Here is a 26,690-nt window from a genome sequence, read left to right as displayed (position 1 = left end):
CACATCCCAGCTGAAGTAGTATTTTATTAGCTGACAGACAGCAAAGGCTAGCTTCCAGCTATAACTGACTGAACAGCCATAGTAATTTTTTTGTGTAAAAAAACACCTAGATTATTTTCCATCACTATTGGCAACCTTTTACTCACCACAACCTAGAAATAATTGCAAAATAAATTCCTAAAATACTGGTCTGAGGTATTGAAAAGCTAAAACAATCTTAAACAAGTAGCTCAAGCATGATAGAAAGAATATTAGAGAAATGTTTTAATTTTTTGATGGTCATATTAGGCCCAGTCAGCATAGGTTTATGAAAGGCAGGTTCCGCTTGACAAACCTGATCTCCTTGTATGACAAGGTGGCCCACTTAGTGGATGAAGGAAAGGCTGTGGATGTTGTTTACCTAGACCTTAGTAAAGCCTTTGACGGTGTTTCCCACAGCATTCTCCTGGAGAAACTGACTGCTCATGGCTCAGATGGGTGTCCTCTTCACTGGGTAAAATACTGGCTGGATAGCTGGGCCCAAAGAGTGGCAGCGAAATGAAGTAAATACAGCTGGTGGCCAGTCACAAGCGGCGTTCCCCAGGGCTCAGTACTGGGGCCTGTTCTCTTTAACATCTTTATCAAGGATCTGGACAAGGGGATCGAGTGCACCTCAGTTAGTTCACAGACAACACCAAGTTGGGCAGGAGTGCTGATCTGCTTGAGGATAGGAAGGCTCTACAGAGGGATATGGACAGGCTGGATCAATGGGTCAAGGCCAATGGTATGAGGTTCAACGAGGCCAAGTGCCAGGTCCTGCACTTGGGTCACAAGCCCCATGCAGCGCTACAGGCTTGGGGAAGAGTGGCTGGAAAGCTGCCTGGTGGAAAAGGACCTGGGGGTGCTGGTTGACAGCTGGCTGAATATAAGCCAGCAGTGTGCCAAGGTGGCCAAGAAGACCAATAGCATCTTGGTCTGCATCAGAAATTGTGTGGCCAGCCAGGACCAGGGAAGGGATTGTCCCCCTGTACTTAGTGCTGGTGAAGCTGCACCTCAAATGCTGTGTTCAGTTTTGGGCTCCTCATTACAAGAAAGACTTTGAGGTGCTGGACCATGTCCAGAAAAGAGCAACAAAGCTGGTGAAGAGTCTAGAGCACAAGGAGGAGCAGCTGAGGCAACGGAGGTTATTCACCTTGGAGAAGAGGAGGCTGAGGGGAGACCTTATTGCTCTCTCCAGCTACCTGAAAGGAGGTTGTAGTGAGGTGGTAATTGGTCTCATCTCCCAAGTAACAAGTGATAGGACAAGAGGAAATGGCCTCAAGTTCTGCCAGGGGAGGTTTAGGATGGATATTAGGAAAAATTTCTTCACTGAAAGGTTTGTCAAGCACTGGAACAGGCTGCCTGGGAAGTGGTTGAGTCACCATCCCTGGAGGTATTTAAAAGACATGTAGATGTGACACTTAGGGTTTAGTGATGGAGTTGGCAGTGCTAGGTTTACAGGTGGACTCGATCTTAAGGGGCTTTTCCAACCTAAATGGTTCTATGATGTTGTGTTAAAGTAACAAAATCCCCCCAAAAGCAGCAGTTTGGAAATGCCTGAAGAAAGTACAGGAAACCACTTGTAAGGAATCCTGCAGTTATCAAATCCTGAAAAAGAAATTTGATAGTTGTGGTGAGTTAACCTTGGCTGGCTACCAGACACCCACCCAACCACTCTCTCACTGCCCCAGCTTGTTGATGGGCTCTGCTTTGGCCAGTGGTGGGTCCATTTTAGAGCCACCAAGAACTGGCTCTGTTTTACACGGTGGACCATCCCCCCTGCTACCAAAACCTTGTCATGTAAACCCAATAAAATAGATAAAGATTATAATTTTAGTAGATAAACACAAAATAAAAAAACTTATAGGAAGAAGGTGAAGTTACAGACTCAAAACAAGGAAATTATCATCAAGTGATGGTAGTACTCAGAATAAATTAACAAACCAAACCCAAACTGAACACCTTCCCAAAAACAAATGTTCTAGTTCAAACAAGAGTTCAGCTAAGCACTGTAGTCTATGTTATGCAGAATATTAGAACAAATGACATCCTTCTTGGTGTTGCCTTCTAACAGCACAAATATTGTTCCTTTCTTACTCCAACACTGCACTACTTTAGAGCAATCTGTCAGCATTTGCCTTGTTTCCTCACCCTGTGTTAAAGACAGCAGAGCCTTACACGGTACGAGAAGGAATTAAAAGCAGTTATACAGTGCAGGCTTTTAATCTCCTAATTCTCATATCTGTTTAAGAGCTATATCTATTACTGGTATGTTTGAAGACAAGCATGGAAAAGGCAATTCCACTCATCATCTAAACTGGCTCTGTCCACAACTTCAGCAGAGAGAAACTGCTATGGCATACAATTATATCCATGCTGAACAGATGGAAACAGCTTTGACCATCTAATCACAAGCTGAAGTCTGCACAATATGCAATACCAGCATGTGAACTCTGAACTGCAACCAAATGCGGAGTTCCAAAAATTGTGTTTTATGGGTAAGGCCATTTGTCACCAGGCTTATCAGTCATCTAGTACTCTCTACAACAAAACTATAGGTAAACACTTAAGCTGCCTTCATATCTGTGAAAAAATCACAGGCATTGCAATAAGAAACCCGAATTCACTACTATCTTCACATTATGAAACTTTTTGAACTACAAGTTTGATGTGAAGATAAGGAACTTAAATTATCAATGAACCTTTCTGACTGTGATCTTCTCATTAGCAGCAACCTCTATTTTCAAGAAACCTGGGTTAAGAATTCCTTTGATTAAAATGCCTCTCAGATACAAGAACAATGGAAACTACAGTTTCACAGTCCTTCCTCACCCTTGATCTTCCCCTAAAAGACTACTGAAAGCCAAGAGCAGAAAGGAATATGAGGTATGGACTTTTAGAATTTAGAGAAGGAAGAAAAAAGGTTTCTTGTGTTCACTTGCCAGTTCAAGCTCAGAGTGAACACTCTACACCTATGCGTGCCTCATAATACATTAGTTCAGAGCTCTCTAATGCTTACTGTCCAGATCTGATTTACAGCAAACACTCAAGATCTACATTAATAGTTCAGCCTCTACCTTTGGCTATTCTATCACTATGAAAATTTCACTAAGCATGTTTCAGCATTTAGCATCTCATCTGAGGCAGGGAAGGTGTCTTAAGTCACCACCTAAAATGATACCTACAGCTATCATCTTCAAGTATCTCCATAGAAACATTTCTGGAGCCCTTAGCTTTGTCAGCTCCAAACCAATGAACAGAAGTTCTCTTCCACTACAGCTTAGCCAAATTAGAAACACAAGAGGAAAGTTGGAATCCACATCAACAGAGAAAAGCCTTAGGAAATCCCTGGGCCTCAATCGACTAGCTCTGCTATTCTCGAATGCCCTCCAGTGTGACGCTTCTAAACTTTTCAACTGGAAGCCCAGGAAGAAGACATAAAACTTTGTATCTTGGTTTCTTGGTTCTATGGAAAAAGGGAATAGAAAGAATCTTCCAGGCTAATGAAGATGTATTATGCAAATAATCTAGTTTTACACAGGTCAGTAAGGAAAATATAAAATGACTAATGCTAACAACAAAAGGGCACAGATAGATGCTGCCAAGAAATCTTACGACAGCATGGAACAAAGGCGATAGCTGCTGTTACACCTCGCGTATCAAGCTAGAAGGGGAAAAGCTATGATGTACACTGCCACTCTGAAAGAATTGTATTTCATACAGTAAGTGCACATGTATCTGCCACAGAATCTATGTGGCATTTAACCATGAAAGAATCTTTTGCTATAACATGACCACAAGTGAAACCTTAACTATTAATAAAGCATACTCTGGAACTCATAGATGTAAAATATTGTCACCTATGCACCAATGAGACTAACAGAGCGCCAATGGAAGTGCTTTGTTTGCTGGCACTAGGAAAGGTGGACAGTAGAAGAGAACTACATGTTTTCAAGGTTTTCTAAGGTAAGAAAAGAGGAGCTCAACCTCCCTTCCTATTCAGGAATACTTCAACTAGCCACATCTTACTATCAAACCCTCTCAACCCTCAACCCAATTATAATTGCTACCATGTTCAGCTTTGTGCTTTCCACAGGAAAGCCTGCTTCATGTTAAAAATACTAGGGAGAACCTATATTATACAAAAACACTATGGAAAGCATAAAAGTTCATCAGGACAAACAGTAAGATACCAAACCAGACAAGAGAGTCAGTGAAAAAGAACCTCTCAAAAATATCAGGATCCAAGATTGCACTTCATGTAAAGTAAAACTAAACAACAAAACACTAGTGGCAAACTGCCTGTAAATTAAGTGATATCAGTGTGCTACAATATTGTACTATTTTATTTCAACACATCTTTTACTCACAGTTTGTGCGTTGATATCATCTTCTCCCATAGGTTCATCCACAATTTGCTGTCCATTCTGTAAAAAACATACACAGCAAGTTACTAGAAATGCTGAATTGAAGTACAGAAATAAATACATTGCAGATGTGCTTTTATGGAATGCTACTCTAGAGGACCAAGTGTTCTCTTCTCCATATTCTATAAAAAACCTCAAACATTGAAGTAAACACAGAAGACTGTATATTGCTGGCACGTAATGCCAATCTTGCTTGGATCCTCACATATTGTCAAACTGGATGAAGTCGCAGTAAGAAATACGTAAAACAATCCGGCATTTGAAGCCTTACACAGCTAGACATTATCTCCACTACTACACCTTCTGCAGAAGAGTTAAACCTGACGAAGACTGAACAGCAAAAGGCCACAAAGAACAGATAAACAGGTTCTTTCTAAGAGCAAGACCTTATATAGCAACAATCAGTCTTTAACATGACTACTTCAAGAACATTTATAACTACAGTATAGTCTTATAAAAAAAACCAACAACTATGAACGCAATGGTAATTTTATTAGCCAGCTTTTACTATCTTCTATACTTTTCTAAGGCCCATTCTAAAAAACAATACAGGAATAGGCTTTTGAATTTGAAATTTAGCTATACAGATTTTAAAAAGCTTAAATAACTTGTTGGTTAACAAATGCTTTATTTTTCTTGTCAGTGATGCTATACTTGGAAAATTTCTAAGAGACATTTTTCCCAGAAAGAGTTAGAATGACCTTGCTTACACAACAAGCATGAATATTAGCAAGTCGTAAGAAAAAATATGTATTTCCTAAGTTATGGTACAGGATATCACCTGGGGCATTAATTTTTAGTTTGCTCCTGAAGTTTAACAGCAATTCAATATGATTTTAAAAACAAATCAAAAGCTATTAGAAATGGTTACGTTTTCCATTACCACTGGAGGCAGAATTTAAGTGCATTTGTGTGTTTCCCTAGAGAACACAAGGCCTAACTAATCTACTTTGAGAACCTAATTTAATTAAAATAAAGTTACATGCATGTACAGATACATATTTTCGAGATGTTGGAAAGGTAATAACAGCTGTTATTCTGTTAATCTCTGAGATTCAGAGATTTTAGCTTCGTTCTGCACCTTCCTTCCCACAGTTCAGTTTTTCAGCAGACTTCTGGTCTAGTGGGAAGTGTCCTTGCCCACAGCAGGGGGGTTGGAACTGGATGATCTTCAAGGTCCCTTCCAACCTAAACCATTCTATGTTTCCAATTAATATAGTCTCCCAGGTTGCACATGACCTGAGGAGACTCTTTATATGAAGTGACAGATTAAATCCTAAAAACTTGTGAACTCCAATTTTCAAATATTGCAAATACATTGAATATTCAATCTCAGATGATTACCGGCTCTCTACCAAGTTTTTTTCTGAGCATATTTTTTTTGGTAAAACATGAAGCTGGACCTCAGATGAAGCTCGAGTATGAGAATTATGGATTTCCCAAATATGACATGGGCTTTTTTTTTTTTAAGGGGATAGGGAGGGGAACGAAGGTTCAGGTTCTGATTGTGTCTCTAGTGCAGAGTTCTGGCATGTGCCATTTTCTCATCTTAACTGGCTTCAGGAAGATACTAGAGACTTCTAGTACACCTGTAGAAATCATCTTTCCACGAGGGAGGACTAGTAAGAGATCAGCTTCACATGTTATAGGTTACTACAGAGTTGAATATAATCTTTATAAGCAGTCTCAGTTAAGGGCAGTCAGCATTATACCTTCTAGTTGTACAGCTAAGGATAATTTGACAAGATGATGCTCCAAAAAGCCTAAATTCCCCTCACTGTACCATCTTATAGTGTACAAGCAGTGAATATTGTACTATCCTTCCTTACGATACATAAAGAGCTGAAATTATCAAATAGACCATAAAAATACCAGCTCAGCTAAGTAAGAGAAATGAGTGTTTTTAATAAAGCCTGTTTACAAGGAAGCATATTGTGTATACATATATCATTACCATCATCAAGGCCACAAGTCAGAGACTTTTCGTTTTCTCAAATCTATGGCATATATTTAAATTAAAATAACATTTGTATTTTAGCTACAGATCTCTATATTCTGTTCATGCTACAAGATAGCTTCCAAAGTATCTCATCAATAGGAAAAAATGAGACAAAAACCAGCAGAACAAATAAGTCAATTGACTTTAGCTGGAAAGGAGTCGTCTATAATGTCCTAACAACTAACGATGGCTAAACTCTGGGGCCTAAAATAGGGCAATCTGTGTATCAAAGCCATGTGCTCTAAACTGACTCCACATGCAGATTTTCAGATATAACGATTCCTGCTACAACAATCATTCCACTGAATAATAATGTAGTACATTATCTGCAGGTTAAGATTTTACTACACAGTAAGCTTTAATATTTCATGCTTACTATTTTAAGGCAACTGAAACATAGTTGAAGGTGGAACACACCATCAGAAGCCTCTCTTCGAAGACAGAAGGTGAGATCAACCTCTGTTTTTAAAAATGCTCTAATCTTTAACCTCAATGACTTTTTAACATTTTATCAGTCTACCAGAAGAAAATAACCCCACAGCAAACTTTTGCAACACAAATGAACTGTTTTGTACAATCTGTTTTTCCTGTTTAATCCCGAATTGCTTTCAGTTACTTTTCAGTTGAATTGAAGCACTGCATTCCAAACACACTTATTGGAACTAGGAACAAACTCAATAAATCAGCATGTGCGCTATGCGGTCATGTCTGAGCCAGATCACTGGATTAGCAGGATCTTTTTAAATAGGTCTACCCAAGCAATGATTATGCTAAAGGAATCACTGGATGGTAGAACCAGTTTTTCTCAGAACAGTCTGAGCCATGTAAGGTAAAGAAGAATATGTATATGTGATTTATGGTTTGCTGGTATATGATACTATTAAACGGAAAGCAGTTGTATATTCAGAAAGTCTACAAAGCATACTGCCTTCCTTATGAGTTAAAATGTAAAGCCAAAAGGTTCCTATCTGAAGTGGCAATATTTAAACCACTGTGGAGCAAGAAGGTCAGCAGCATGCTTAAGAGGTGAGCAAATGAAATAGGTTCATTTTGCTGGGCGTAGACTCACTCTAGTATTTAACTAGAACTAAAGGCATGTCTCAGTAAGATAACAGATTGGGACTAGATATAATAGTCAAATGAATACAAAATAAAAGAAGGCTGAATATATCTTTAAAATGTACAGATGGGTCTAATTCAAAAGACAGACTTTAGACCTTGATTATTCTTTAGCTGCACTCCTCCTGCAGTGGGACACTAAGCAAGCAGAATGGATCAAAGATCTGGTTATTTCCAGTACTCTGGCTCCAAAAGTAGAACATATTTCAGATGACAGCACAAGAGAACGATAAGAAAAATAACAGAAAAGGTCCACAGAAAGGCCCTACTTATACCTAAACATATCAGCAATCAACTTACGCCATGAACGATGGGTGCACATTCCTTATAAAGGTAACCTACAAAGTGCTCTTCCAGTCCACTCAAATTCCATTTCCTATTCTGTTTTCCAGTGGAAGCAGTCATGTTAAGTTAGCTACAAATTTCACTCCCAAAAGCTTTTAAACCTGTTGTCACATTTCATTAAATTGGTTCCCTAACTAAGCATAAAGCAGACAAACATTGGGGAATCTGCATCAGGCAGCTGGTACATGAATGCCCCCCATATGAACTGACAGAATCTCCGACACAAACAAAAGTCAATCAACCACCAATATTTCTAGCAATCAAAAATTACAGGTTTAAACCCACTGAACTCTTAGGATATAATCAAGTACTTTATTTTCCTGGCAAAAGGATGGTTGAAAGAAGCCTTTTTTTTTTTTTTTTTTTACCTCACATTATTTCACTTCTTGACCAGTAATGCACGCCCATAAATAACTGCACTGGAAGGGACGATGTGGTAGCAAGGAGTGGTGTATGTCAGGGTATTGGCATTGAGAAAATATAATCATACTAAATCCTTTTTAAGAAAGGAGTACATCAAGAAATGTAGCCCATATCCCACCCACAATCAATTAACCACTTTTTGTGAAGCAGGGAATATCCTGCACTCTACACACTACAACTATGTATTGATCTACAGTCTTAATGCCACTTGTAATTTTTTTTTTTTTTTTTTTAATTATGGTTCCAATATGTACTGCAAGACATCCAATTCACCTCAGAAGTCTGGTAAGATTGTACTATCTTGGGCATCTGCACAATAAACCTAATGCTATTCCCATCTATTCTTATGATTAGCCCTGGACCCACATGGGTAACCTTGTACGTAAAATACACCATCTACCATAGGCAGGGACACCTTCAACTAGACTCGGCTGCTCGAAGTCCCAACCAACCTGGTCTTGTTTCATCAAAAATATTACAGATTGTATACACTTGAAGTTTTTAGATTTAGTGTCTCCATTCTCACATCCTGTTTGCAATCTAAGTTCTACTAATTTAGACGTACCTTGCTGAACTTTATAGTCTTCCTACAGTTTAATAGAATTTTTTTCTGAAGGATGCAAGTTTACCCCGAAGCTTTTTTGATATTAGACACCACCAAACATCATCTTCCACCCCCAAAACATCTCTGCTTTGCATTTAGACTATTGCTAGGCTATTTTGGGATGTTTAAGTAGCCTCTCTGCCAAATATTTTAACTTTTTTACCTGAATACGCATGTCAGTTATTTTAAAACCCCTTATGAAATTGCTACCAGTTATAGCTTTTGGTATAATTTTTCCTCCATTAACCTCAAGATTTCATAATTATTAACATTGGGCTTGAGCATATAAGTTAGTAACCAATCTTTACACTATTAACAGAGTTCCTTATATTATATAACTACTGACTTTTTCGTTAATTGGTGTCTTTTAGCAGAACCACACCTCCCAATTAAGATATAATTTTAAAAAGTGTTATATTCTTTGACATAACAATTGGACAAATCAAGAATTATGAACTGTGTATCAGTGCAGGACGCTGTTTTGAGTACACAAATAAGCAGATAAGACAAGATGTCTGAATCGCATAATTTAAAAATCATGCAGAAGTTTTAACATGCCAATGAGTAACATAGGTGATGATTTAAATGTGCTTCAGAATTATAATTTAAATAAATTACGTGTATAAATTTGAAGTTTCTCCTGGGTAATTCCTAGTTTTCAGCTACCAAAACTTCCAGACTTACCGAACAACTTTTAGATACATTTATGGGATTTAATAAAAAACTTTTTTTCTCCCCTTTAAACCTTCTGACATAAGGTTTAGGATACAAAAAATAAATATTTCAGAACACACAAGAACTTTTGGTATTTTTTATTATTTAGTCATTAAAATACTGGCCACATATAGATCTGAGCCCTTACACTCCTGTGTTTTCAAGGGACTCTCAACTGACAGATAAAGCTCAAGAACCGTGTGATCCTTGAATTGAGTAAAGCTGTAACAATGCTTCTGGCTTATTTCAAAGCAGCACAGAATACAGTATTCCCACTGAAACATTCATAACAAATTTGCTGTTAGCAGTACAAGGCGCTGCATCGAACTATGTTCAGCAAGAGCCTTTCGAACTGTACACGCTCAAACTTGCTATTCTAAGCAGCAATGAGCTACCCTGAGAAAAAATTTGTAGGTCCACAGAAAAATAGTTGAAAATAGACTGACGGGACCTTGAAAGGTCATCCAATCTATCTCAGTGCACCAAGGCGTGATCAGCTATTCCTACAATGTCGCTCACAAGACATTTATGTCTAATCCCTACTTAAATCTTTAGTAATGGAGTTTTCACAATCTATTCCCGTGCTTAACTAAAATATAAGGCTTTAATAGGATGTGAATTAATGACTTGTGCCCTAACTCCTGAGCTGTGAAGCCACACAGATCCAGACCACTTACCTAAATCCTGACCTGATTAAAACTTATATGCAAGTAGCAGAAATGAGCTATCATCTTAGACCTCTTTAGCTGTTCTCTCATAGTATATATTCAATACATTTTGCATATACTATGTTAAAACGCAAGTTTTAAACTCCTCAAATTTTTTGAAAAATCAAACAAAAAACTTAAGATATGAGTCTTTATTTTTATGAAACATAAAATTACTGCAAGTACTTCTTTTATATAAAACTTGTTACTTCGAGTTCCATTAATTTCACATAATTCATTCTAAACTTTATTGACTAACGTGACTGTTTTCCTTTGCCAAGTAGCAAAAGGAACAGCAGGACATTGAAACTTGCCTCTCTGTAGACAATCCATCTCAGATATAAGCCATTAACATGCAGATCATTTAGGTATAAAGCCAAACTTCCTTAAGTGAGGATACTTGGGCAGCTTTAACTATGTGATTTCGTAAACCCTATCTACTTTACGCTACCACCTTTTTATCTAATATGACTCAAGAGGTAGTTTAACAATACAGAAAAGGAGTCCCCTTTCCTCCATTGCAATGCCTTCTTAATTCTCTGAATTAACTCAGCTTGAAGTCAGACAAGTGCCATGGCATTATCCAAGATGTCAGACATACAGTATTATAACACCTTTGTCCAGGCCAACGACTTTCTGTAGCTAAAACAAGCTCCAAATCATGTATGTTCATTTGTTCAGAAAAAAAAAAAAAGAAAAAAGACAGGGAAGTGAAATTTTCATTTAGTTCCCTACCTGTATAGGTGGTAAATTACTCCACTTAATGCATCAATTCAGCAGCCTTAGTAAAACAAAAAACAAAACAAAAACAAATGAAAACAAACAAAAAAAACAACAACAAAAAAAACACCCACAGAACAAAACCGACTTATTCTCTGTTCATCTGCTTCAAAGAGAAAAAAGAAATATACATGTAAAAATCACTTACTTCAATATATCCAACATATGCACATATGAAAATAAAATAAATTCCTTCTCTGCTCACACACAATACCCTAAGAATGACTCTAGCACCTGATAGTATACAAATCTTATTACCAGGGCTGTATTTGCACGAGAAGGCAGATATGCTTCACTTTCCCTGCGAGGACTACTGAAATGCCCTATGCCCGCTTGGGCTCCTTCCGAAGGAGGCTGGAGGGCACACACAAGGGAGGACATACCAGGTCCTTACCCCACGAGTCAGGGGGCAGCCAATGGGCACAGCAAAGCTGTGTGCTGCAATTCCTTACAAAGCAGACATCGGTTTTTTAGACTCTCTTTTCATGAAAAATGACAAAGGTTCAAATTTAATATTGAAGTCAAAACATTACTCATTCATGCTCATTTTGATATTTAGCTATTTTAACAAATTCCACTAAGAAAGATCAAGCTGTGGAGCAACTTCACTGTTTCCTAAAATTCAGGATTTACAAGGTGACTATACAACAAATTTCAGCTGCTGGAAGACAGAAGGAGAAAGACTCCCCCCGTTAAGTGAAAAAAAATGTTTAAAATGTAAGTCTAAGTTGTAACAGTACGTAATTTTGACAATCACGTTATGTAAGGAATAATACAAATAATAGTCACGGTGGTCTGTTTACCTCCTGAAACCACCAGCTTTTGAGCCTGCAGGACAAAGATGATTTTGTTTTTCAAAGCCATGTTTTGCTGGACATTTAAAACCACAACAAACCATTTCCTCACATCTTCTATATATACGTAAACATGAACTGTTCCAATAAATTAATGATAGAAATTAAATGTTAAATGGAAAGTTAATAAATTTAATTTAATGGAAACTTAGAAATTGTGTCAGAAAAGAGACCTAGAAAATAATAATGTATTTAGAAGACAAATGCTACCTTTTACACAACTGAATTGCTTCAATAAATAAATAAAAATAAAAATCACCACATTTCCTCCAAAAAGAGATGAGCAGCCTATTAAGCATACCAGAGGGGGTTCCCTGCATCAAAGGCAACATATGGTAATTGTTACTGATAAGAATGAGCTAGCAGTAACTTTGTGGCTGAGCCACTGGAGTAGGTCCCTGGAAATCTGAGTTTATCTCCTAGTTCTAGAACAGACCCCATGAATTATGCTATATGGAGTCACTAAGCTTGTTGACCCTCATTTTCCCATCTGTAACGCAGGATTTTTTTGCCCCTCTATTTCCACTGGGTGAGACATTTAATCTTATTTCAGAGAATAAGGAGAGAATAAGTAGCACAACATCATGTATGCAAGCGTATAGCACAATACTTGCAGTAAATTTCCCTGAAGATATTCTAACTTCTCCAGTTTTACTGATTAAATTAATCTCCTCTTGGAAGTCACCAAGATTGAAAAAACAGTTGCTTCTACTCTTGCCTGAGAAACTGCTTAAAATTTTCATTATTGGAATACTGCTATGAATTATATTTAAAAAACAACAAACCAAACAAAAACCCACAAAACCCATAACCCCCAAACTGGTATATTGTACGAGTTCTTAAAGTTGATAGATCTGCCAACTGCCAAGATCAATCAAATCATAAAGCTAGTATTTTTGATGTGCAGAAATAATTAAACGCCCACCTTAGATTCACAATGATACATAGACTAAGTCGAGCGTTTCAAATGACAAACAACTACAGTTAGTGTGACAGATCACAATCAATTCAAAGACAACAGACATGCTTTTAAAGATGTCAGTCTGCTTACATCTACTTTGTGTTAAGATGTCCCAGCTAGGGTGAGAAATATTACATACACTCTAACTAACAAAACAATTACAAGCTAAGAACTACCAGCGTCACAAAGAGGACTAACAGAACAATTCAAAAAGTCAAACCCAACACCTTCTACAAGGAAACAAAAAGCTGCGGAGCACACACAATACTGCTTGAAGGTACTGAATTCAGCAGAGTAAAGCACCTGGCCCCTCTTAACCCACCCAGCTGACAGCAGGACATCAGTACTATGTCACACCATAAGAACGCATTAACTAAAAACCAGTACAGGTAAAATTGTAGCATTGAGGAGCTGAAAAAGCTGAAGAAAAAAACCCCCACACTTAAACATCTTTCATGCAGATGATATATTTCTCAAGATGGCATTTACATATATATAACATCTGCTATCTCTCTCTCTATCACAGTAGTTTGTGGAATACAGGGTATACTACTTATTTAGATGAAAATTAAATTGCCAATTGCCACTTTTAAGCTTAACAAAACGTCACTCCACAAATCTGCAAAAAAACCCCAGACTTCAGAATGCACTGTATTGACAGCAGGCATGTACTAGAAGCGATAGCAGAGTGCTGCAGAGATTTCTGCCTATAAAGGCGAGATGACAGGTAGTCTTCAAAATCCACATAGACCAGTTCATTTAGGTGATTCCACTTTGGCTTTGAATTGTTTACCTCTGTTTGCTATACAAGAAGTGACTGTAAATATAGCCTTTGTTCCCGTGGAATGCAAGTACAACACTGATTACACAGGCTAGTACAGAATGTAAAGAGAATCATTACCACAGCTAGTGGCTTCAGGTGGCGAGACATCTGATAAATTTCAGATTCCACGCCAGAAGTATACATTGACATAGAGAATGTCACATTGACATCAGAATGGAATTACAAAGCAAAAATTACATTATAACAGATTCTTTAAAGCATCAGCACAACCATTAAATGCTAGCACCCCTTGTCTCATGCAAGGTTCAAGTAATTCTGGATACAGAAGATAAACCAAGGAATTATGCAAAAGGGGATACATACCATCTATTTAGATACCTAAATAGGTGACCATAAATCCCTGTGAAGAGGGAAAAAACTGAATTTTCTCCACAGCCAATTTAAAGCACCTAAATTAAAACTCCTAAAGATAGATGGCACAAATGCTTCCCAGAAAGTCTAGCAAATGGCATCTCCGTATGATGGCCAGCTAACGTACTAATGTCCAAAATCTGGCTGCCATAACTGCATGCATTCTCCTCCAGTCAACATTAATATGCATAGCTGGGTGTACAGATCAAAGGATCAGGCTAGTTATTCAGGCATTCAGATACAAACTCAAATCATCAATACTTAATTTGCTTGAAAGCAGATGACTTGAAACAACAGGCACATTCTCACCATGAAAAACAAACCTATGCTTGTTATAAATCTTGAGTAGACCCTGAGTCAATAAAAGACAGCATCATTCCACAGGCTTTAAAGATGTTGTGATTTAAAACATGAAACTTTTAAAATAAAACAAAAACGCACATTATACTATGTACACTATTTTTAATATAATTTGTCTAACAACTTTACAAATTGAAAAAGCTGCCAGAGATGCAATGTGGATCACTGACCTATTTGTACCTGTAGAAACAGAAGTTCTACAACTGATCTCTGAAAACTATAAATACATATTTTATCTAAAAAAAGTTGTTTGCATTATTTCTTAAGAAGGACCATGTTCTAGAGATCTGCTGTCCTGTTACAGCAGCTGTTGATGGTTAACTACACCATTTTCCAAAGTAATGCTAGTTAAAGGTATTCTATTCCTCCTACTAAATTTGCTCACACATCACAGCAAATCACCTCCTTGGTGGTACCAGTAGAAATACAAATACAGGACTCCACTGGGAAACAAATAAAAAAAATAATACAATATAAAATCTCACAGAGTTGTTAAGACAAGGAAAGTGTCTGAGCCGAGTTTTAAAGCTCAATAATTTGTAATTCCATGCGGTTAACACAGTGTTACAAGAACTGTGTCAGCAAATCTGAGAGGTTAGCGGGAACTCTTTACCTCACTCAGTATTACAGCTAATGACATTATTACTATCAAATATGACTGAAATCACAATGAGTTTCCAGATGGATGTAAAAAATATTTTTGCCCAGGGATACTCTTGCAGCATAGGGTCTGTAATTAATATATTGCTATGCTACAGATAAAGAAAACTCATGCAAACTGAAAATGTAAGTTATATATTTAGGTCATTTGCTTATGTATTTGACTTAAACATATATTTTCACTAAAACATCTGTTCTTAAAGACTCATTTCAGGCAAGCAACCTTTCTAAGTCTACCTCTTTCCTTTTAAGGGTCATATGAGAAGCTTTTACAGGTACAGTCTGGTCTTTTCAAGAACTGAGTGTTTATATTCTAGACTAGGGCCTTAGAGTGCAAACCTGTCAGTTTGTTGCTTTTGCATGTTTTGTTAGTGGTCCTAGAAATGTTTTTGGTGGTAAACTGCTGTAGACTCACATCAATGTAAGTGTTTAACTGTTTTTTTAGGAAGAGGTAAGATACACTTGTTTCAAGATGTTCATGACAGCAGTTTAAAAACAAATCATGTCTGAAACACACTAAAACAAGTAACAAAATCAAATTTCCAGCGTATATACCACTATTGAAGTTACATAGACTACATGCAGTGAGCACAGAAGACTAAAGTTAACAGTTAAGATCTTTTCTTTAAATCATTAGTCTTAGTGGTCTTGCAGAAACACCTCCCTTATCACTTTCTCCCCTGCCCCCAAGCATCACACTGCTATTGTAGTTACTCCTCATTAAGAAAAACATAAATCATCTAAGATCACCACTTTAGAAGTCAGTGAATAACTAGCAAGAATTTAAAAGTAACTACAGGAACTGGCAAGAATTTAAAACACAGGTCTGCCTGTCAGATCAGAACTGCAAATTCTTCTGACCCACAGAGACGCAGTCACTTCAAGCAGAAGGAGTACAAGACAAACATCAAAAGGACAAATACTTCTGATACTGCAGAAACTTTGCATTGCTCTCTCTCTTTGGTCTGCTCACTAAGGACTAAGTCCTAACCTTGCAACTAATTGTTGTGAGCTGGCCTGAGTCCATACCGTTCGAGATCAGCATCGCTTGAAGCAGCCTGGCTGCTTATCAGCTGGAGCAGATTCAGGTAGAAGCTGCACTGTCAGAGGAAGCTATTTCTTTTCAGATGGGAGTCTGGTCGCAAACTAGCACATGCATTGTGGGCTACTAGGGAATCACGGAGCAAGCACAACTGACTGTGTAGGTGTCGTGTTTACATAGATCCAAACCAACAGAGTAGTACACTGTAGGAAAAAATGAAAATAACCGAAGGCATCTATGGCCTCGGTGAATCTAATTTCCAGCCGCTCTCATTATCTCAGCCTAGGAAAGCTGACACGCGTCCTGCCTGCCAAGGACAGGAGCACAACACGAACCTCCCGCTACCAAAAGCGGGAAACCACACTGCGCGGCACCTCGGGGATGTTCCCATCAACCCCGCCAAACACAAAGCTTCACCCATGCGAAACGTCCCTGCGGTTTCCCAAACGCTTGCGAAACTGCGGAGACAACCCCATCCTGCTCAGATAAGGGGGCAGCGGCACCCGGGCGGGGACGGCCCTCCGCCGCCGCAGGGGGAGCAGCGGCAAGGCGAGGGTACCGGGCAAGGTGAGGGCAGGCCCCGGGTCTCCCGTCCCGTCCCCTCTTCCTCCTCCTCGGGCCGCGCTTGCGGAGGCGGCGGGGCCGCCCCGGGAAGGGAAACTCGCCGTGACAGTAACCAGACACCGCGCTAGAACAAAAGCGCCCGACTCGGCCGCCGCCGCAGAAGCAGGTTACTCCCTCCCGGGGAAAGGGGGCGGAAGGGGAGGGAGCGACCCGGGAGCAGCCCGGTGCCGTGAAACACGCCCCGAGCCCCGGCGCGGGGGAGTCCCGGCCGGTCCCGGCCGTGAGTCAGTGCCCCCACAGAGGAAGCGGCGCGCAGGGGCCGGCCGGGCGGCGGGCGCCAACGCTCACCCCCCGCTGCCCGCCCGGGCGGCCTGGGGACTCGGCGCCCTGCAGCGCCCCGTTTCCCCCCTCACCCCCTACCCCGCGCCGGGCCGCTGCCCCCCGGTTCCCTCCCGGCCCCCCGCCCGCAGTCGCGGCGCTGCCCGCCCCGAGCGCCCGCGAGGGGAAACTCTGTCCGTCCCCTGAGCGGCGGCGGCGGCCGGAGCCCGGGTCCCGTCCCCTCCTCACAACTTTCCCCGCAACATCCTTCCCCCATCGCCCGCCCCATACCTCGGTGCTGCTCTCGGCCGTGCTCTCCACAGCCATCTTCTGCCAAGGGTCCGCCAGCTGCGCCAGGGGCATCTTCCCCGCCCGGCTCCCGCAGCCTCCGTGCTCCGCTTTCCCGCACCCCGGCGGCGGCGAGGCGGGGGCGGCGAGGCAGGCAACGAATCCTCCGGAGCGCGCGGGACACCCCGGCTAGCTCTAGCGGCGGTTCCTGCGGCGACTGCTGCCCGCTGCTGCCGCCGTCCGCTCGCCCGCCTGTCCCGCCCCCTCCCCGCTGCCAGGCGGAGCCGCGCTTCCGCCCTCCCCCCGGCCCGCCGCTCGGGCCCGGCTTCCGCTCACAACATGGCGCCGGGCCCCTACCTGCCCGGCTAACGGCGCTTGCGCGCGCCACCGCCGAGCGGATCCGCCGCCGCCCCGGCCCTTGGCGCCCCGCAGGTGCCGGACAGGGCATCCTGCCCGGCCGAGCTGAGCCGCGGGCGAGAGGCGGGAGCGCGGCACTGCGGGAGACCCGGGCAGGACCGGGTCAGTCGAGTGCGCGGCCGTGGCCGTGCTGCCGCCCCTGGCCGGCGGGCGGGAGAAGCGCTCTGTGACCGCGGGCAGCCGGGCCGGTGCGGGGGCTGCCGGGGGCGAGGCCCGTTCGTACTATCCGGCTTCGGTCAGTTTTGCGCAGCGTTATGCCGGCCAGCGGCGGGCAGGCCGGCTGGGTTGAAGCTCCCTGGGTGGGGGGAGAAAGGTTCCGCCTCGGAGCTGCAGCTGCGAGGTTCAGTCAGGCTTATCCTAAGGGAGGGGGGGCTCGGGTTCAGTCGGGCCTGCCCCAAAGGAAAGAGGGGGGGCTCGGGTTCAGTCGGGCCAGCCCCAAGGGACAGGGCTGTTAAAGGGGCGTTGGGAAGCTCGGCCAGGGCCCGGGGCTGCTGCTGCTGCTGAGGCAGATGAGCTGGGAGCAATGGGAGAGACGAAAAGTTCGTTTGCATGAAGAGGAGAGCGGATGGAGAAGTTGAGAGGCGAGTGAGGACGGGGAGGAAGGCGTAGTGCTGTGCAGAATGTCATTGGGGAAAGGAATTAAGATGCAGGAATTTGTTTTTATAGCAATGCCATTTAAGTAGTGGTTGGACTGCATGAGTAAGAGTTGCCTCGGAGCGGGAAAGTCATACATCTGCAGGCCAAGACATATGAAGATAAAGCTGTCAAAAAAACCCACAGGTTCTGAAAACGGCCCTTATTTTACTTTTTATTCTCAGCTGTTAGCTAGTACACAAACAGCTGACTTAAACATATACTGAGATCCACAAATGTATGCAGTCTTACATGGTCCTCTTAAAATGTTAAGCATTGTAATAAACACCCATCCTTTTGAAACGTCAGATGGCTTGGCTGATGCAGAAGAATCCTTGAAACATTAGACCAGCAAGTGAAGATGCGCCCTGGTGTCAGACATCTTGCTGTCAATGCCAAATTTTTCAGAACTGTGTTTGAGAAAGCCACAGTAACAGCCCTCGATGTCCGGAAGCATTTCTATATTGTTGCAGGTCCCATGCTTGGTTCCATCCTTGATAAAAGTTAACATTCTTTAAATATTTGGAGTTTTTTTCAGGGTGGGAGGAATGGCAAGAGTGCTAATAATTAAAAAATGTGTGTGTGTGTATGCACATACTGCTGTGATGAACAGAGGCTACTTCTGTTTCTGCTTGATAGCATTTTTGATCCCTCTTTATGTAAGCATAAATACCTATCTACAAAGAGGTATGAAGGAGTGGATGGGCAGTTGCTCATAATGAATCTGACTTCAGCTGGTACTACAGAGACTTCCATATCTGGAGCAAAAGGTCATAGTTGAATGATCACTCGAAGCCATCACCACTGCCAGGAGAAGCAGCTGTGCCCTCCCCTTGCTCGCTGCTGTTCAGTCTGGCCCTTGCATCAGCCTCTCTTTTGAAGTGGTGCAATTGCTTGTGCTGCCACGTGGTGAGTTAGACTGGGGAATAGATCTACCTCAAAAGTAACCCTACCCTTTTTCCCTTCTGTTCTCAAAAAAAACCCACCAACCAACCCTGTTAAAGGTTGAAGAGAGATCAGGACTGTTTCCTTCAAAAACAGAGGCAATTTGCAAAATTCTGGCCAGTTATTGGTATGAAATTTAGAACAAGGTAATAGAAAACAGGTAATTCAGTAGTGCTTGGCAGCCTTTGTGCCTAATAGCATAACATTATTAGCAAGGAGTAGTTTTTTTGTAGTCTGATCAGCACCAAGCCACTTCAGTCTCAAACTGGCTGCTGGAACGTTGAATAGAAAACTCATATTCACAGCAATCATATATTATGTGTTTGACACACAAATCAGGACTTTTAAAAATTTTTTGAGCTCATGTAAAAATCCATGATGAAAAAAAATGGTTCCTTCCATCCCTTTGGAAACATCAGTTTCTATTCTCTCACAGCGATAATTCGCTTTACATTATCAAAGGTCATGCATTTGTACCTGCATCAGCTACACAGCCAGGTACCTACATTCGAGATGTGCCACTAGGGAGAAGAATCTGAGCAGCTGAAAGGTGGCAGCCACAACAGGAAAAATCCCCTAAACCTAAGCTTGCATTTATTATAGTTCAAGCAGTCCCTCTTTGTATGATAAAACTTCCTCTAAATAAAAAATTCCGCAATCTCCTGTTTTCCTTTCATAGGTGTCTAGTTCTTTCCTGCCATAGATACCTATGCCAAATTACTTGTTTGAATTAAAGACTCTTCTTAGAAGGAGAGTGAGTGTCACATTTGAGTTAGTGTCTCTAAATTTTGTATGTTGATCATCTTTTGTCGTTCTCTGTATATGTCCTACAAATCCAGAAAAAACAAGGGCAAAGATCTTATGCACTATTGTACAAGAGGGCTACAAACAATAGAAATCTCACCTTTTCTCAGGCACTGAAGTATGGAGGGTAGGCAGAAGTACGTCATTTCATTGTTCAGGGGTTTCAGTATGATCACACCACACATTTAAATTTTATAAAGGAGAAAGTTGCATTAGGATTTTAATAGGAGCTACTATGCAAGAACAGACTTCAGGGCAAGAAAATCATCTGGAAATTGTCTCCAAGGGGAAGAGAAACATATCAGTTAATCTCTGGGAGATGCGGGGGATTCTGACTTTCAGATCCTGCTAAGCTCGGAGTTGGATCGTCCTCCCCACGAGAGGTAAGACGCTGAACATATTTTGCCTCAAGACGGCAGCCCCTGTTTTTCATTCCTTTTGTCTCAGGCCAAAGCAAGATCATGCTTTCAGCTGTGGGGGCAGACCTTTCCTTTTACCCTTTTTCCCTCTAGGCACAGTCATCACTACCTGACTGTAGTCACCACTAATAACTGTCTGTTACCAGACTCAGTTGTGGGGGTTGATTTCACCTTTGGATAAGTGGTTGCAATCATATTACATCCACACAGATGATCTATATGCATTGCATGGGAAAATATGATCACGTTTGTTAGGAAAAGGGTAGCATATGGCACTGAAATGACAGTGCTGTATAAAATCCTGTTAACCTGTCATCATATGAAATAGGTGGGCTTCACAAGCTGCACCATTTTTTAATCTCACTTCTAACAAGTCTCACTAAAATGTCACCCTATTAAAAGGGAGACATCAGGTTAATAGGACTTACCTGACTTTCCCCACAGAGGCGTCTTGGTGTGTGAGTAGCAGAAATTGGGGAAGCTTGCTTATGGTTGGTGGTATCTAATTCTTTGCCTACCTTTGCAGTACTACCTACTTGCTCAATTAAGGCAGAATTCACGGCAGAGTTAGTAAATCACCATAGTCAGACCCCAAAAATAATAAGTATGAAACAGGATTAGTTTGCTGATATTACTATCAGAATAATATTTGGGAGCTTGAACTTGGATTTTTAAAATACAAATAAAAGGGGAAAAAAACAAAAGCAAACTATTTATGGCAACAAAACCCACAATCCAACACTCATCTGGAAGGTGTAGTAGTGTATTAGGTGTGAATTACAAAGCAGTATCTTCTGGATTAAAATGAACAGGATATGAAAAAGTAAATGCATTCCAAAAGCATGAAATTCAGTTTCAAGTATTAAAACCGTAGTACTGAGGTGTATAATTTGAATTTAATGCACAAGAAAATATACAGAAGTTACTGTCCAAATTTACATGGGAAAACCCCCCAAGGAGTTAAAAAAAATCAATACAATTAATTTGTATAGCTACTCTGTTACTCTCAAGACACCTGGATTCAATTCCTAGCAGATCACAAAGGACAATTGTGTAATTTAGTAAGTTACTTAGTATAGGTGAGATTCAACTAAGAAGACTTAGTCTTTTTTAATGATGTTTTCAAAAGTGTGAAGAGGCCTTGATTGAAAGAGTGTAAATACATTCTGCCAAAATAAACTAAGGAAGCCTTAGTGCTAATTCGAACTGGTTGCTCTGTGCTTTAGTTGCAAATATAAAGAACATCTCTTTAACCTCGTTGGGATATTGAAAGGATGGTTTCACTGATGTTTGGAAAGCTGACAGAGATCGGGGAGAAGGACAAAGTGCTGCGAGAAGTTTCCAGCTGATATTAGTTGTCATAACATGGATACCAGAAGGATTGGCTATACAACCCAGGGTTAGAGAGTTATAATCAGTAATTAAAAAGGGAAGAACTGAAATGAACGTCTATCATGTATTAAGACTTAACCTGACCTTTCAAACAACATCTGCTGAAGGGTGCTTTTCGCCATTACAGGCTCCTGGATGATGGAATCATACAGGAATGCAAACATTTTCTACAATTTCCTCTGGCAGGCTCTTCTTTGAAGTTCTGATCCTGCAAGTGTAGTAGAGGACACGATAATGACAATAAGAATACTTCTAAATCCTACGTATATTAGAGATACGGTGTCTGACTCACTGCTTAAAACTCTAGCCTTTCTGTATGTATGTATGTTTACATAAAATTGCACTGAAAGAGTAAAGCATAATGGATCAGGCTCGATGGCATTACTGCGCTGAGTTTTATCTGTGGTTGCTTGTACTAGCAGGAAATATTGTGCCTGTGGTTTCTACATCCTGACTGGAAATCTGGAATTCAATAAAATATGGTCTCATTACAGCATACCTGTCTCCAACATATGTTCTCATTTTAGTGTTTCTGTACATATAGATAGCTCAGATTTATCTTCTGAATGACAAAGCTTATCCTGTTCACCGCAGAGTATGAGAAGCCTTTTGCTGAGCTTTGAAATCTTACATGAAAACCTACTATCAAATACTGAATACAAGTTGTCACCCTGTTACGGTGGAACATTGAGAAGCAGATCAGAATTTCAGATTGTGGTATTTTGAGACAGAAAGGAAACAGTAGAGTATGAACGAGGATCAGTCTCTGAGGGTCAGGGTTCTCCCTGGTTAAATATGACACAAGCTAGCTGTTCACAAAAAAGAAAAAAAAAGGTACAAAGCTGATAGAGGTAAAATATTATATTATACAAGATAGTATAGCAATAACAAACTTGTCAGCTTCACAAGTCACTGCTATAAAACACCTGGAGTAGGCCACAGCATTATACATACCCTACCTATCTCTCTCCCCAGGCCTAAGAGTTTAAGGGTCACATGCCTTTGTATTATTGTTACCAAATTAGGTCTGATTTAAAGAGTCTACTGACAAGTGAAGCCCAGTTTATCGAGTTTTTTGGGGGTCTAACCTTACTACCTCAATGTCCTGATTTTGTGTTCTCCCAATTAAATAGTTTTCATGTCCTCCCCCATCCCTTGGTCTCTTCGAAAGCTACCCACCAAATCATCTAACAATTTTGCTCTTCACTTCCTTTTATAGATTATCAAGTGTCTCTTAGCCAAGAATCCCTTTTAAATCTAGAAAGCTTTACTTTCTGTTTCCTGACCCTTAATTACACTCAACAGGATTCTCCTGACTGAGCTAACAGCTGTCCTTTATTCTGCTTGACAGCACTTGATCCTCATTCCCAGCAGTCTGCCGATCTTTTCTGAAATACCTGCTGTTGAAGCGATCAGATCTAAAAGTATAGTTTGCTACTTCTACTGGTTTGAAAGATTCATGTGTTCTCTCCAGACAGTTTGCTTGCTCTTCCACCAGCATTTCACATTTGAACCTTGCCTTTTCCCCTGTAGAGAACCAAGCAGTGCCTTTCGGGGGGGTGGGGGGGAGGGGCAGGTTTGTGACCATACCCATAAATGTTCTCCAGTGATCAATAAAACTTGTTGCATCACCTGTATGATGTCTGCTGTTCCAGTGCAGCTGGGGAATTCCTGCCGTGAGCCCTGGCCCCCTCGTAATTCAGGTGTGTGACAGATTCACACTCCAATGTATTGTTGGTATATGACTTCTGTGAAAAAGGAACTTCACTGGTGGTTGACTCACGCTGAGGTCTTTCTTCACCACTCAGTATGAGCTGCAGGTTGGCAAACTCCAAATCATACTGGCACCCTTCCATGTGTCCATGGGTGATTTACTGGTGAAAAGGTGCGTACTCTGATTATGGATATTTTAGATCCCCAGGAATCATTCAAGGACCATGCGACGACACAGTGAGTGTCACATGAGTGCTCATTTCCATCACCCAAAGTCAGCACTTACTGAAGGGACACATGAATGTGATGGAAGCCAGCTCATTATCTGGAAGAGGTGAAGAGAAATGTGCTAACTGAAACAACCTTGTCCCCCTCATGGGTACCGTGCTCCGTCCCTGCTGTGTTGACCCACTTTGTTCTATTTGGTGGAGCAAAGATGTCCTCAAGGCCTTGCTCCAGAGTCACAAACCTGCCAAAAGGAGTAGCAAGATGAGGAGGCAGCAACATTTATCCAGTATTGCAGAGCAATTGAAGGCTGTGTTAAGACAGCGTCCCTTATTTGAAGCTTTGGTGTTGCAAAAAGGTATGTATGTGACAGGCAAGTCAGAAACTGTAAAGTCTGTGCTGTCAGAGCTGTAAGAGGTTCTGGGCTATGGTGTGCTTAAGCTAAGAAGTGGTGCGGACTTGACCTACTGCTAGATTTGTCAAGATCCTGTAGGTGGAGGAAGGGAGGTTGTGGAATATTTTTGCCTTGTTGGTAATTCTCCAGTAAGTGAAAAGGAAGGTAAGATGTAAGAGGAAACGGAAAGGGGAGGCTGAGAATAGGAGATGGATCTTTAAACAGGGAAGAGGAAAAAGCAAAACAGTTCTAAAGAGCGTATAAGGAGCAGTTGTGTCTTGGAAATGAATAGCCATTTAATCCTATATATGAATTTTTGGGTCAATATTTAGTGAATCACAGGAAAACGGAAAGGCTGATGTGTTAACAGTGATAAGCCACAGAGATGCTCTAAGCAATTGTAGAAATCTGCCAATATTTTCTTTTTTAGAGTCACTTGATACAAGATTAATGAAACAAACAACCATTCAGTGTCTCATTAAATCCATTACGACCAGATAAAATTTCCAATGGCTTCGGCTAAATGTTTCCAGTAAGAAGCAAATTTTCAGCTCGTGAGTGGGCCTACAAGCTAATAGAGTCTTTGGTATTACATCACCACAGACAGTAGAAAGGATTAAACGCGTTGTCAGGATTATATTCCTCCTCTACTGATTCACTTTCAGCAAAACTGAAACTTTGTCTGACTTCAAAGAAGCTATTTTAAAAATCACAATTTTCAGGAAGGAATGACGTTATTTTGCCTGCTTCGCCAGAATGAATGCTCCTCTGCTGCGCACAAATGAGCTGCTTGCCCTAGTTGAACAAAAGCTACGATGAGGGCTTTGATCAGTGTTGACAGTGTTCCTGCAGTATTTCAGTGTCTCATTCCTTTGTGCTTTCTACAACCACTACTAATGACGTTGGTTAAGAGAGAGTGTAAATTGCAATAAGATGGCCATCTCCAGAGAGTGCTGAATTGGTCTGTTGCGAGGATTCTTTAATTATTAATTTCATTGCTTCAGATTTTTTTTTGGTTTAATAGTTTCTCATGACAAAGAGAACCTTTATGAGTTCCTTAAAGCACCACTCATCTATATGACAAAATTTGTCCACTTTAGTCCACAGAACCCCCTTTTACATTAGTGACACATCAGTGGTCTTGTTTAAGGGGTTACATTCCACTCTGCGTTTATTTTTCCTTGGAGACAAGCAGGAAATCTGTCACTAATTTCCTTCCAGTCAGCTCTGACTGCCTTGTCTCAGTCTTCTTAATCCTCTGTACATTTCTTCTTCTCCATTTTATCTTCTGAAGACAGATGTGGTTGTCTTAACTTCGTTCTTGTGTTTCTTTCAAGGTATTCTTCATCCTTCTTACACAGCTCCAAGCTGGCACTTGGCCGAAAAAGCAGGTCGCCTGCTCTCAATACATCGACCAGATCTGAGGTGCTCACCCACTACGTGTACATCTATTTCCTCACTTACTATGTCTCCTCTTTCCTGCCGTCATCTTTATTTTTACCTACCTCCACATTGCATGCGGTACGTCCGAAACTTTGCTTCCCCTTTTCACACCTGAGCCCTTTCTCTTAATAACTTCCCACTTGCTATACAAGAAACCTCTCTAATCCTCCTTGCCAAGTCATCAGCTTCTCATTAAATCGTGTACCTTCAGGAGCTGCATATTTGCAATTCAGCATTTCCTCTCTGTTGCCACTGCCAGGAATTGCAGTCCCGTTGCCTCACTGTTCTCATCACCTCGTGTCTCATCACTCACCGACAAAACCAGACTGCTCCCATCTCTCTTGACATTTCTGCACCTTCACTTCTTTCTGCTTCTTACTCAGGTTCAGCTTCATGGCTCAGCAGAACTCTGGCCTGGCTTATTTCACTTCTCTCATTTTATCCTTTCCCTTGATCATGGTTCCGTATCATTCTGCATCTTCTTTCCTACTGCTTCTCAGCCTCATGCATTTTTTATGTCCCTTTGTGCTTCAGGCTTCTCACGTAGAACGCCCTGCTCTTCCCCAGATCCCCTCGAGTCTTCTTGTATCCACCTTAAAAGTGCCTCTCAGCCGCTGTCCCAGAAAGTGTATTTTTTCCAAGTTAGAAAACTCTTCAAAGCACAGCTTTTGTACTGTCAAAAAGCAGAAGCTTTTCCACCTCCACTTTCAAAGTAAGGAGTGCACTTGAGAGATATTTTTGCAGATGTAGAGCCACATTCTATACTGTCCTCTGGGGCTCACAGGGCGGGCATCTAAAGACTGGCAGACTCCATATAAGGTCACTTTTGAACATTTTGGCAAATGGTTTAAACTCTTCCCTATTTTATTTAGGTGCAATTCTAAAGTCTTTGGAGGACTTGTTCTCACTTAATACAAGGCTAAAATT

The 26,690-nt window shown here is 41.1% G+C and overlaps 1 protein-coding gene across 1 annotated transcript in view; it reads right to left on the bottom strand.

The window, feature by feature from the left end:
- Nucleotides 1-17,550, bottom strand: part of RPS6KA3 (ribosomal protein S6 kinase A3) — a 78,901-nt gene extending 61,351 nt beyond the window's left edge. Inside the window, exons 1-2 of the mRNA XM_082484999.1 lie at nucleotides 17,382-17,550; nucleotides 4,389-4,445 (exon numbers count right to left, since the gene is read on the bottom strand). Coding sequence (XP_082341125.1) covers nucleotides 4,389-4,445; nucleotides 17,382-17,453 — 129 coding nt within the window. The 5' untranslated portion in view covers nucleotides 17,454-17,550. The remainder of the gene's footprint in view (nucleotides 1-4,388; nucleotides 4,446-17,381) is intronic.
- Nucleotides 17,551-26,690: the final 9,140 nt, after the last annotated feature.

Source organism: Vanellus vanellus (genome assembly GCF_965231255.1).
Source record: "Vanellus vanellus genome assembly, chromosome: 1".
In the NCBI taxonomy this organism is placed as follows: domain Eukaryota; kingdom Metazoa; phylum Chordata; class Aves; order Charadriiformes; family Charadriidae; genus Vanellus; species Vanellus vanellus.
This window is presented reverse-complemented; position numbering and strand designations above follow the sequence as displayed.